Source organism: Tachypleus tridentatus, chromosome 10 (genome assembly GCF_004210375.1).
Source record: "Tachypleus tridentatus isolate NWPU-2018 chromosome 10, ASM421037v1, whole genome shotgun sequence".
NCBI lineage: Eukaryota > Metazoa > Arthropoda > Merostomata > Xiphosura > Limulidae > Tachypleus > Tachypleus tridentatus.
In genome coordinates, this window is record NC_134834.1 from 46,247,870 (window position 1) to 46,260,315 (window position 12,446).

General features: G+C 31.7%; 1 protein-coding gene across 3 annotated transcripts in view; it reads right to left on the reverse strand.

Annotated features, from left to right (window-relative positions):
• Positions 1 to 12,446, reverse strand: part of LOC143229191 (potassium/sodium hyperpolarization-activated cyclic nucleotide-gated channel 2-like) — a 70,050-nt gene that overhangs the window by 45,708 nt on the left and 11,896 nt on the right. For all 3 annotated transcript variants that reach the window (XM_076461155.1, XM_076461153.1, XM_076461154.1), the window contains exon 2: positions 25 to 546. In XM_076461155.1, the coding sequence (XP_076317270.1) occupies positions 25 to 546 (522 nt within the window). The remainder of the gene's footprint in view (positions 1 to 24; positions 547 to 12,446) is intronic.

Below are 12,446 nucleotides of genomic sequence, written 5' to 3' on the forward strand. Positions count from 1 at the left end.
AGTTTGTAAGTTAATGTACTTTACCTGAATGTGGAGCATGGGTGAATAATCCAGTGTCCTGCAGCTTTCTGCCTGATCCGTTCTTTCATAAGGGCTTTCTTACTTCCAAACAGTTTCATAGCGAGCTTGTTATCGGAGGGCTGAAAAAGGGCCTCCAATTGATTTCGCATAAACGAGGCCTTAGCTTCCGCCAGCACTGGGGCCAGTTCTTCCTTGGGTGTTCCATATAGACTATCATCGTCCTTTTCATTACTGCCATCCTTATTTGTGCCTCCTCTCCCAGTGCTGGATCGCCCATCTTTAAAATTCGTTTCAGACATTATAATGTCGTTAACAAGAGCTGAATCATCATCTCCGGCGGCAGTTGTCAGCGAGTCTGTGTTTTCAACACTGATTTTGATAGATTCTTCTTTGTGCAGTCTACTTGGTGAACGAATCTCTTCTTCTGAGGGTGTCCCACAGCTAATACGGCCGTTAACTAGCCGAAGACTCGGCAACCGTTGTGCTCTTCGTCCCTTTGTATCTGCATCCATTGTTCCTGAGCCCCTTTACGTGAATGAAAGAAAAAAGGAAGTCAACAATGATAGCTCAACTTAGAGCACGGGACGTGTGACAGTGAAATGTGCTCTATCAATGGAAAAGGAAAATTATATCCTCGTGGATGACGTAGGTAAGTCGTGTCAAGGACATATAATATTCTTATAATAAAAACCTGTGAAATTTTGCAGTATTTTGGATTGAGTTTGGATTGTGCCGAAATATTCCTAATATATTTGAAATGCTACGTCTTAATGTATTTTACAAAAAATAATTATTCACGTTATGTATTAGTAATAATGCGTATAATTATTATAAGTTAACGTTCACTAAAACAACGTTGATTTTATTATCACATTAAACATATTTTTAATCTGTTATCAAATGTTACGTCACTAAATTTAAAATTAATTTTCGATGATCGAAAAATGCGTACGTTTAAAAAATCAGTAAAGGTAAACATTAAACTCCATAACCCGAGCGTTTTTCAAAGGCGAACATTGTCTTCAAGAATAAACAATCTTTCAAACAATTATTTCCGATGCGGAACTTAAGCTTATTAGATAAGATCACATCTTCTGTCCGAACAATAACTTTGTTAACGAACCTTCACTTCTTAAAGTGTAATCGAGGTATTCTTATATTTGGTTTACAAAAAGTATGGTACGGTCAGCCTGTCTCTCTGAACATTCTCTTTCTTTTATTTTCTGGAACTTCCGAGAATTCGTAACACTACTGTTTATAAATCAAACTAATTAAGAATGGGATTAAAGGGAAAATATTGCGACTATTTACACTGAAACGATCCAACTTTTCTTTTAGCCATATTTTTATCTGTATTTTTGTAGTTTATTGTATAGAGTACGTATTGAATTTAAAATTATCTTAAAGTTTGTTTTCTCTCACAGTACAGGTTAAAATTAGTTATGGAGTCATATTTGTTTTTGAGCTCAATCAAATTCATGAAAACAATCATAACCCAAATGAATAACGCAATGTTACATAACCGGATATTTAGGTTTCGTCAACTTCAGAAAATTAAACAATGGATTTTATGTTGAAAGTCCATAAACTTAATATACACTTCAGTACAGTTTATATGGTAATAAAACCACGTTGTCCAACACGTTTGCCACTCACCACATGTGGCGAAAGTTATTGACCCGTGGCGAATTCTACCATCTATTTTTTAAAATATAATTAATTCTACCAATAATTAATTTAAAACATTATTGTGTGTTTTCTACTCCTTTATATCTAAAAAACACAGTTAATGTTTATCTTATGGTGAAAATGTTAACACATTATCCACAATTTTGGCGTTTATGAAAAACTGTTGGACACCGCTGTAACATAATATTAACTTATTTGAAATCATTAGTAAAGGTTAAAAGTCGTAGATCTTCTCTCTCTCTCTCTCTATATATATATATATATACATGTATATGTGTATGTACATGTAGGAAATAATACTTTTTATAATGTTATTTGACATGGCCATTACGAATTGTTTCACCTCACTTTCAAAATGCACGAGATACTTAATATGATGTTCTACTTCACGCTACATGCAAAAAGTAATGTATTAACCTCAAAGTATAAAGTCAGAAAAGAGGTAACTATTTTTAAAACAATATTACGAACGTGAGCTCTTACGTACAACGGTTACTCTTTACATTTGAAAAAGGAAAATATTCTTTGGCTTTTGTATGATACTCTGTCAACATTGAACAAGCCTGTTATTATATGTACATAATGCTCACTGTGACTAACAAACGGCAATATTTATCGTCACAACAACAAAGTCTCGTGTTTTATTAAACGACAATAAATCAATACTTCGCAATTATTTTTTCTATAAGTAAAATCATGTATATGAGCAAAAACTAAATGACAGGTGTATCTTATTTTTATATTTACCACATGTGGCTATATTGTGCTAGTTTCGGGGAATTCAGCTACTTACCGGTAATTTCCGAACATAGGCGAATCAAAGAACATGACAAGTCATTTAATTATGTGGAAAGTAAATAATACAAAAAATGCCATGCGTATTTCCTGGAAATAACATATAGAAGCCATGAAGAGTGGTTGTAAATAGCCGCTTGACGATTTTAACAAATATATTTGACTTCTGTACAATAAAAGTTATATTTTAACTTTTTATTTCATTTTAAAATTATAAACGTGCCCATCAATCATACATTGAAATAATACAGATAAATTAAACTTAAATATTTTAATGTAGGAGAACATCTTATTTTGCATAAATTATCACTAAAGTCAGTTTTGTAATTGGCTGTATAGTATACGATTTCTTTACTTATCCGACAGTATCTTACTTGAAATATTCTGGTTGGATCTTTAAAAATAATATAAAACTAGATATTTGAGATATATGTTCATAAAGACTTACAGCATCTTTAGTTAGTTTGTTTGTTTGTTTTAATTTTGCACAAAGCTACTCGAGGGCTATCTGTGCTAGCCGTCCCTAATTTAGTAGTGTAAGACTAGAGGGAAGTCATCACCACCCACCGCCAACTCTTGGGCTACTCTTTTACCAACGAATAGTGGGATTGACCGTCACATTATAACGCCCCCACGGCTGAAAGGGCTAGCATGTTTGGCGCGACGGGGATGCGAACCCGCGACCCTCAGATTACGAGTCGCACGCCTTAACACGCTTGGCCATGCCGGGCCCCAGCATCGTTAGAATTTGATAATTAACGAGACTGTTAGCTCTATTGAATTTTGGAGTTTAGTATTGGTTAGACTGAAGTCTCTTCAGAATCTTCGGTTTGATATTAAGTTGTACTGAACTTTGGATATCCAACTGAAGTAATAGTTTGCCTGAATATTTGAGCTAGACAGTCACAGAAATTCGCACTTTAATTGGTTGTTTCAACATAGATAACAGTTTGAATGGATATATGAAATAAGTAAATAGCTAAACTGAGAGTTTGACTGGGTGTATGAATTATAGATTACCAGATGTAGTTTGAATTAATATGTAAATTAAATAATATCAACCAGCTGAACTGGTAGTTCGATTGGATATTTGAGCTACAAATAACCAGATGTAATATTACTGAATGTTTGAGCTATATATAACCAGTTTCAGTGGTAGTTTGACTGAAAATTTGAGATATACATAACCGATTGAAGTTTGAATGAATGTTTTGAGATACAAATAACTAGTTGTTATTTGACTGGACATTTGGGCTAACTAACTAACTGGCCTGGTAGTTGGATTGGATGTTTGAGCTACAGATAACCAACTGGTCTGGTCATTTGGTTCAATATTTGAACTAAACATCATTTATTGCAGGATAAAGATGTACGTTTAAATTAATTTAGTTGAAACGTTAGTTAAGTTGTATGGTAAACATCTTCCCTGTGATAACCTTGTATTTATGGATTGCACTTTGTGAAAGTAATTTTTCTTTAAACATTATTAATGTCCGTGTTATATCGATAATGAAAACATGTAGATAACGTTATGACTAAGGCAACTTGTAAATTTATAGCTCTTTACGTGAAAATAATAAAAGTAATTTGAATTTTCATCTATTATAGTCAGAAGTGAAATGTAAACTTCGTTTCTTAATGTACCTAACTTACTTATTTATCGCTGTATACCATCAGCTAAGAAAACGTTCATCCAAGCACGTGATATAGTTAGACGAAGATCAAAATAGAAACAAAAATCAGTGTTTGATCAAAGGATGTCACTAACAACAGGTTTAGAATATTATCACCCAAAGTCAAAAAGGCCTAAATAATTTGTGCTGTGCTTAAACATTACTTAATGGATGTTAGTGTACATGCAAGAAAAAAGTAATGAATTCTCCAGTAAAGATAAAAACAATTTTCCTGAAATACTAAACAATATTTTATAAACGACACAACTATAAAAAATACTCATTTACCGTGAGAAGAAACACCTCAGAGTTTACACTTAAGTAAAAATGTAAAACAGAACGACGACAGTTTTTTTTTTTTTTTCAGTCAGTGGTTTAAACTAGGGTGTTAAATATAACAGGTACATTTAGACATATTTGGATATAAAAAAAAGTAACGGAAAGAAACTATATAAAGAAAGTATTACACAAAACAGATATTCTTTCGTCGATGTGTATTTTAAACAATATGCTTCTATAAATAGTCAGACATTATGTGTGAAATATACCAACCATCATAATTATCTTACTTGTATGATAACTAAGTGCAAGCAATAATATAAAAAGTTGTAGAATATCTGAAGTCTCTCCACCGCGGGAAATTCAATACTGAATTTTTAAGCCATAAAACCTATTTTTACTTCTAGTACAGCGGTATATCTACGGATTTACAACGTTAAAATCAGATGTGTGATTACCCTCGGTGGGCTCAATGTGGTTTTGCTATAAGAAAACATGCACACAAGACATACTCTTGAGTTTTGTTTTTCTAAAATTCAGTTGGAACGCAAAGGTTGATCGTTTTAAGTACATATTCTTTGTTTAGAATTATTAGGTGTATTTTTAGGTTTCAAAAAATAGCCTTTTCAATGTGGTCTACAAGTTGGTGTACGTCATTGTGTTTACTCACCATCTTCAGACATTTAAAAGATTCAATCTTAAACACAGTAACGTACATCAACTCGTAGACCACATTGAAGAAGGCTATTTTTTAAAAAAGTAAAAATACCCCCATTAATTCTAAACAGAAAATATGTACTTAAAATAATGAACTTTTACGTTCTAGCTGAATTTGTTGTTAACCAAATTCTAAGATATATCTGAAAAATATTTTCCGAGCGTGTCATGAGAAGATGAACTTTCTGACCTAATGCTAAGGCTTCACATTCACGGGTTTTATCTTCAGAAGAACATAGTATTATAAATATTTTGAAAAACAAGACTCCAGTGAATAACAAAAAACATTATATAAATCAAGATAATTAAGTCACTGGAACGCATAATATGAAAAGCTTAGATATGAAAGAGATATTACTGATTAACAAAGTTAAACAATAGCTGAACGATACGAGTTCATCTGTTAAACATCTAATTTTAATTTCACTTAACAGTCTATAATGTTAGATGTTAATGTCGTAATGAAGTTATTTCGAAGTGCCTAATAATGAATTTTGCCGAAGTTTGGGAGCTTGCCCGGTATATTCAAATGGCTAAGTTATCCAAGTTATTGAAGTTCTGAGACGGCACAGTTATCTTTAAATCCACTGAATATTATTTACTTTGTGTCTTTTAAACAAATACTAGATTTAGTGTAGTGTCTTAAGTTTAATATTAATTCAAAAAAGTATAGTTTAGGTCTTGGGGTTGCGGATGCTTCATGTGTCTCGTGTAATAAGAGGGAGAACTTATACTTTATATTTTGTTTTCTAAACATTAACTATATTCTATCCTTTATGATATTACTTTATTTTATTTGTATGTTGAATTTCTTTAACACAAAACAGTAAAGAAGTAATTAAAAGAAATAGGAGAATGATATCCTTTGATACATTTTTTAGGCAGAGTATTCATGATGAAACGTTGTAGAATGGACGGTAACTACCTGTTGTGGAGACATAAGTGTAGAGCACGACGTATGGAAAGTGTTTGTGTAAACGCAAACAAACTTGGCAGGGGTTTAGTTTAGAGAGAGAGAAGTCTGAAGAATTAACTGGGGTGGTCAGGAACGTTATGGTTCCTCTTCGTCCCCTCACGTGAAAGATTATTTCTTACCTTATTAAGTATTCAATTTTAATGTAATATCTTCCATTCCAGTGAAGTTGGTCTGAACTTGAACTATCAGAGAGCACAGTAGCGATACCTATGTGGAGATGAGTTCGGGTGGGACTTGTAATCTGTATATTTTGAACACGGTAGAGACATAGGACATCGATAAAGCCTAGCCAAAGGGGCAGCAGAAAGCTATTCACTAATTACGTCAACTGTAATTCAAAAACCACTGTGTGTCCACTTCCAGCTTGCACTCCCAAGGATGTGTCTTTCAAACCTTGAGCCCCAAGTAATCCACGATAGATTTATTACAGCTCAAAATATACGCAATGATTGTTTAAAATTGCTTAATGTGTATATTAAAAAATACATTGCACTTTTCTTAGGTATGAAAGTGGTACAGAAACTGCAGTATTTTGACATGACTAGAACTGTATTGTCACCCTACTCATTGTGGTTAGCAGTATCAAAAGTGATATATAACGTTAAATATTACATATGAAACAAGACTAAACCAACATCAGGAAGACTTAAATATTATACGTCAGACAAGAGTAAACCAACTTCAGGAAAAGTTAAATATTACATATCAGACAAGTAAAGCAACTTCAGGAAGCGTAAAATATTACTTACCACAAAAGTAAAGCAATTTTCTAAAGCGTTAAATATTACATATCAGACAAATAAAAAACTGCTGAAAGCCTTACATATTACATATCAGAAGAGAGTAAAGCAACTTCAGGAATATTTAAATATTGCATATCACACAAAAGTAAATTAACTTCAAAATTAATTAAATATTACAAATCTGATAAGAGTAAAGCAACTTCAGGAAGAATTAAATATCACATGTGAGACAGGTAAAGCCAGGAAGAGTTAAATACTACATACCAAAGAAGTAAAGGAACTGCTAAAAGCGTTAAATATTACATATCGGAAAAGGAAGCAACTTTAGGAAGTGTTAAATATTACATATCAAATAAATAAAGCCACTTCAGGAAGCGTTAAATATTACAGATCTGATAAGAGTAAAGCAACTTCAGGAAGAATTAAATATCACATGTGAGACAGGTAAAGCCAGGAAGAGTTAAATACTACATACCAAAGAAGTAAAGGAACTGCTAAAAGCGTTAAATATCACATATCGGAAAAGGAAGCAACTTTAGGAAGTGTTAAATATTACATATCAAATAAATAAAGCCACTTCAGGAAGCGTTAAATATTACATATCAGACTAGACTAAAGTAATTCCAGGAAGAGTTGAATATTACATATCAGACGAGAGCAAAGCAACGTCGAAATGAGAAAAAAAATATTACATAAAGCATCTCAAGGAAGTGTTAAAAATTATATATCAGACAAGTAAAGAAACTTTAGGAAGCGTTAATATTACATATTAGAAAAATAAAGCAACTTTGGTAAGCGTTAAATATTATATATCAAACAAATAAATCACCTCAGACACATCAGACAAGTAGAGCCAGAAATCGTTAAATATTATATATCAGAGAAATAAAGGAACTGCGGGAAGAAGAGAGTAAAGCATCTTCACGAAGTGCTATATATTACATATTAGACAACTAAAGGCAGAAAGAGTTTCATATAACATATCAGATAGGTAAAGCAACTGAGGCAAGCTTTAAATATTAAATACCATACAAGTAAAGCAACTTCAGGAAGAGTTATGTATTACGTATCAGACTAGAGTAAAGCAAGTTGAGAAAGATCTAAATATTACATATCAGACAACGAAAGCAACTTTAGGAAGCGTTAAATATTATATATCAGACAAATGAAGGAAGTGTAGCAAGCTTTATATATTACATATCGGAAAAGTAAAAACAAAAACAAACTTCGGGAAGCGTTAAATATAACATATCAGACAAATAAAGAAACTTCAGGTATCGTTAAATAATGCATATCAGAAAAGTAAAGCCAGGGAGCGTTAAATATTACGTATCACTCAAGTAAAGAAACTGCCAGAAGCGTCAAATAATACATGTCAGACAAGAGTAGAGGAAGTTCAGGAAGTGTTAAATACTACATATTAGAGAAGTAAAGCAATTTTAAAAACGTTAAATATTACATATCAGACGAGTAAAGGATCTTAGGAAGAGTTACGTAATACATATCAGACAAGTTAAGCAACTTCAGGAAGCTTAAAATGTCACATACCAGACAAGTGAAGCAGCTTCAAGAAACGTTAAATATCACATATCAGAGAAGACAAAATCAACTTCAAAAAGGGTTAAATATTATATATCATACAAGAGTAAGGCACTTCCAGAAAGAGTTAAATATTACATACCAGACAAGACAAAGGCAACTTCAGGATGAGTTAATATTACATATGAGAAAAGTAAAGGAACTTTAGAAATATTTAGATATTGCTCTACTCTTATGTGATATCTGATATTTGACGCTTTCCGCAGTTGCTTTACTTTCTGATGTGTAACACTTACAGCTTCCTCAAGATCCTTTACTTCTCTGAGATGTAATATTTAACGCTTTTTTAGTTTGCTTTACTTGTCTGATATTTAAAATTTAACGCTTTTTAAAGTTGCTTTACTTTTCTGATGTATAATATTCAACGCTTCCTAAATTTCAAGTTCAGGAAGAGTTAAATATTAGATATAAGACAAGTAAAGGAACTTTAAAAAGTGTTAAATATTACATATTAGACAAGTAAATCAATTCTTGGAAGAGTTAAATGTTACATATAAGAAAAGTAACACAACTTCATGAAGCATTAAACATTACACATCAGAGAAGAGTAAATCAACTTCAAGAAGCGTTAAATACTACATATCAGACAGGTGAAGCAAGTGTACCAAACTTTAAATATCAAGTATCGGACAAGTAAAGCAACTTCAGGAAGCGTTAGATATTACATTTCAGACAAGAAAGTTAACTTCACGAAGTATTAAATATTACATATCAGAGAAAAGTAAAGCAATTCCAGGAAGAGTTAAATATTACATATCAGACAAGTAAACCAACTTCACGAAGTATTAAATATTACACATCATAGAAGAGTAATGTGATAAAATAAACAAATAATAGAAATTTAGAAAGCGTTAAAATTACATATTTCATAAATAAAAAACTTCAGGAATCGTTAAATATTACATATCATACAAGTGTAAAGTAACTTTAGGAAGAGTTAAATATTGCATATTAGAGAAGAGAAAACCAACTTCAGGAAGTGTTAGATATTACACATCAAACTAGTAAAGAAACTTTAGGAAGTGTTAAATATTAAATATCAGACATGTAAAGTAACTTTAGGAAGCGTTAAGTATTACGTATCACAAAAGTAAAGCAACTTCAGTCAGCGTAAAATATTACTTTTCAGACAATTAAAACCACGAATGTTATATATTAGATATCAGACAAGTAACGCAATTTCAGGATCAGTTAAATATTACGTATCAGACAAGTAAAGCATCTTCAAAAAGCGTTAAATATTAAATATCAAACAAATAAAGCAACTTTAGGAAACGTTATATATTAGATATCAGACAAGTAAAGCAACTTTAGAAAGCTTTGAATATTACGTATCAGACAAGTACAGCAACTTCGGGAAGCGTTAAATATTACATAACAGACAAGTAAAGCAACTTCAGGAAGAGTTAAGTCTTACATATAACACAAGAGTAAAGCAGCTTGATAAAGCGTTAAATATTAAATATCACACATTTAAAGCAACTTCAGGTGTTGAAATATAATGCTCACAGTTTCATTTGGGAAGTCGGTGTTCAACAAAACAAATGATACGTAAGTTTGTATGTTAAAGATTGACTTCAAATATTTTAAAATGCCTTAAAATTTGGAGAATCTTTTTATACTTGAGAGAACATGAAATAAACTTTTTCTCGGAAAATAGCTTTCGATCTTAAAACCAGAAGTGACATTTTTGTACATTGTAGTATGAAATGCTTCCTCAAAATTTTTAATGATGTTTAATCTTGAATGTTGAAAAATGACGTACATCTTTACATTTTAGAGAATTACATGCAATTTCACATATTGGCAAATGGTGTGTAATGATAATTGTTGAATAGTTAACCATACAAAAGCATCTTTTCATTGACGTTCGCTTTCAGTCTGCGTGACTGGCCACGTGACGTCACGAAACCCAGCTCGTATTGATCTCAGTGTGAACTGAAACAGTTCTGGTCATTTTGTCAGTAAAGGAAGACGTGAGAAGAGTATTATTATATCTGTTCCATTGACAACTAAGAAATACTCTTTCGCATATAGCTACAAGATGAATTGTCCATACGTCTAGTCACGTTGTAGATAAAAATGTTTTTCTCTGTTCTGTAAATCTTATATTTTGTTCTGTAAAATCTCTGGCATTAATGTAATATGGCTGTACAGCTCCATTATCTTATCCAAGAAAATATATAAATTACAACAGTAAATATCTATCTCTGTAGTGATTGTAATCTACATGATGTACAAACGTTCAATGCTAGAAACAAGAAATTCACTTTGAATATATATCTGCTGATATACAGTAATTATTTGCTTTATAATAGACACTATATTTGGTAATATGATCATTCATAATTGGTAATTGACGTCTCTTAGGTGATCATTTTTCGTATAGAATCATCATTATACTGTAATTACAACTTGAAATAAACTGAATGATTGTTCTGTACACATAGCGTGGCCAGATACAATCAGGATATTCTTTGATAGATTGTTTTAGCAGAGCATTCATGATAAAACTTGGCTTACCATTTCTACTAAGTTTCATAATCAAGATATGTTGATAAATACAATGGTAAACAGGTTGTTGAAAGAAAACTGGCTTCGAAGTAGATTAGTTCTTCAATAACAATTGCTACTGAATTTAATTTTTCAATAAAGAATCTGTTTTTACAATACTCAAATGATTTTACCCAAAGAAAAAATAATAAAAAATACTGTATTTCCCGGCGTCTAATACGCTATTTTTTCCCAAAAATAAGTCTAAAAAATTCACCCTTCGTCTTCCAGGCCGAAGGTTATGTTACTCATAGGCCTAAACCTAAGCCCAGAGGAAGCGTTTCGACACAACAGTAATCCAAGCTCCTTTATACGACCCCGAATGAAATGTATAAGTTACTTAGCAGTAAATAACAATTAAATAAACAAGAACAGGTCACTGTACATATGATGCTATAATACCGGTACACTCTTTGACTCCACAGGCTTAGAATAACGATATTATTGGTATTAACACAGATATTCCAGTGTTAATATAAGGTATACATTTTTCGAAGGTAGATATGATAAGCATACAGCTAACAAAAAACGAAAAGGTAAACAATCCATGAAACAGCTTGGTAAGACTGATGGAAGTGCTGCGATCTTATTCTTATATTTCTTTTTCTTTATTCAAAATTTAGCTAATGAAAAAGGGCGTGCGTCTTCGACGGTACTTAATTTACGAACACACCATATAGATAACAGCTCTTTTAATAAATCACATAAGGTAATTTATGTTTGTCGCAAACCTTTCAACTTTTTCTAATAAAACAATGAGTAGTAGTTAAGAAAAGACTAAAGCTTTTAAGTATGTAGTCATCTTATCTTGGACCCGGTGTGGATAGACTAGCTATAAAATGTCTATAGTCTCAACTAGTAAGTCATTACTATTTACTAGTTAATGTAAATGGAGTTTATGTAAAAATCAACTGCTTCACTAAAAATATATCTCGGAAATTTCAATCACTATAACGTATTTGTAAAACCTTACATAAACAGAGCTGTAAAATCGGTTGCTTCTTCACTGTTAAGTTCAAAGGAACGCAATAAAGAATGGATATCTCTTCACGCATTAGAAGCATTTATATTTGTGGTTATACCGATTTCATAATGAGTAATATGTCATCCACTAAGCTCACCAGCAGTAATATAATATATATATATATCATCACACAAGGTTCACCAGCAGTAATATATATTATGACAGAATCACTAACATATATCATCACTCTGGGTTAGCCATCACTAATATATACATAGTGACAAAGACTTCACTACCAGTAATATATATATATATATACAATCACATTAGGTTCACAAGCAATAATATATATATATTATCACATTAGGTTCATCAGCAGTAATATATATATCGTTATATTAGGTTCACCAGTGGTAATATATACATAGTGACAGAGT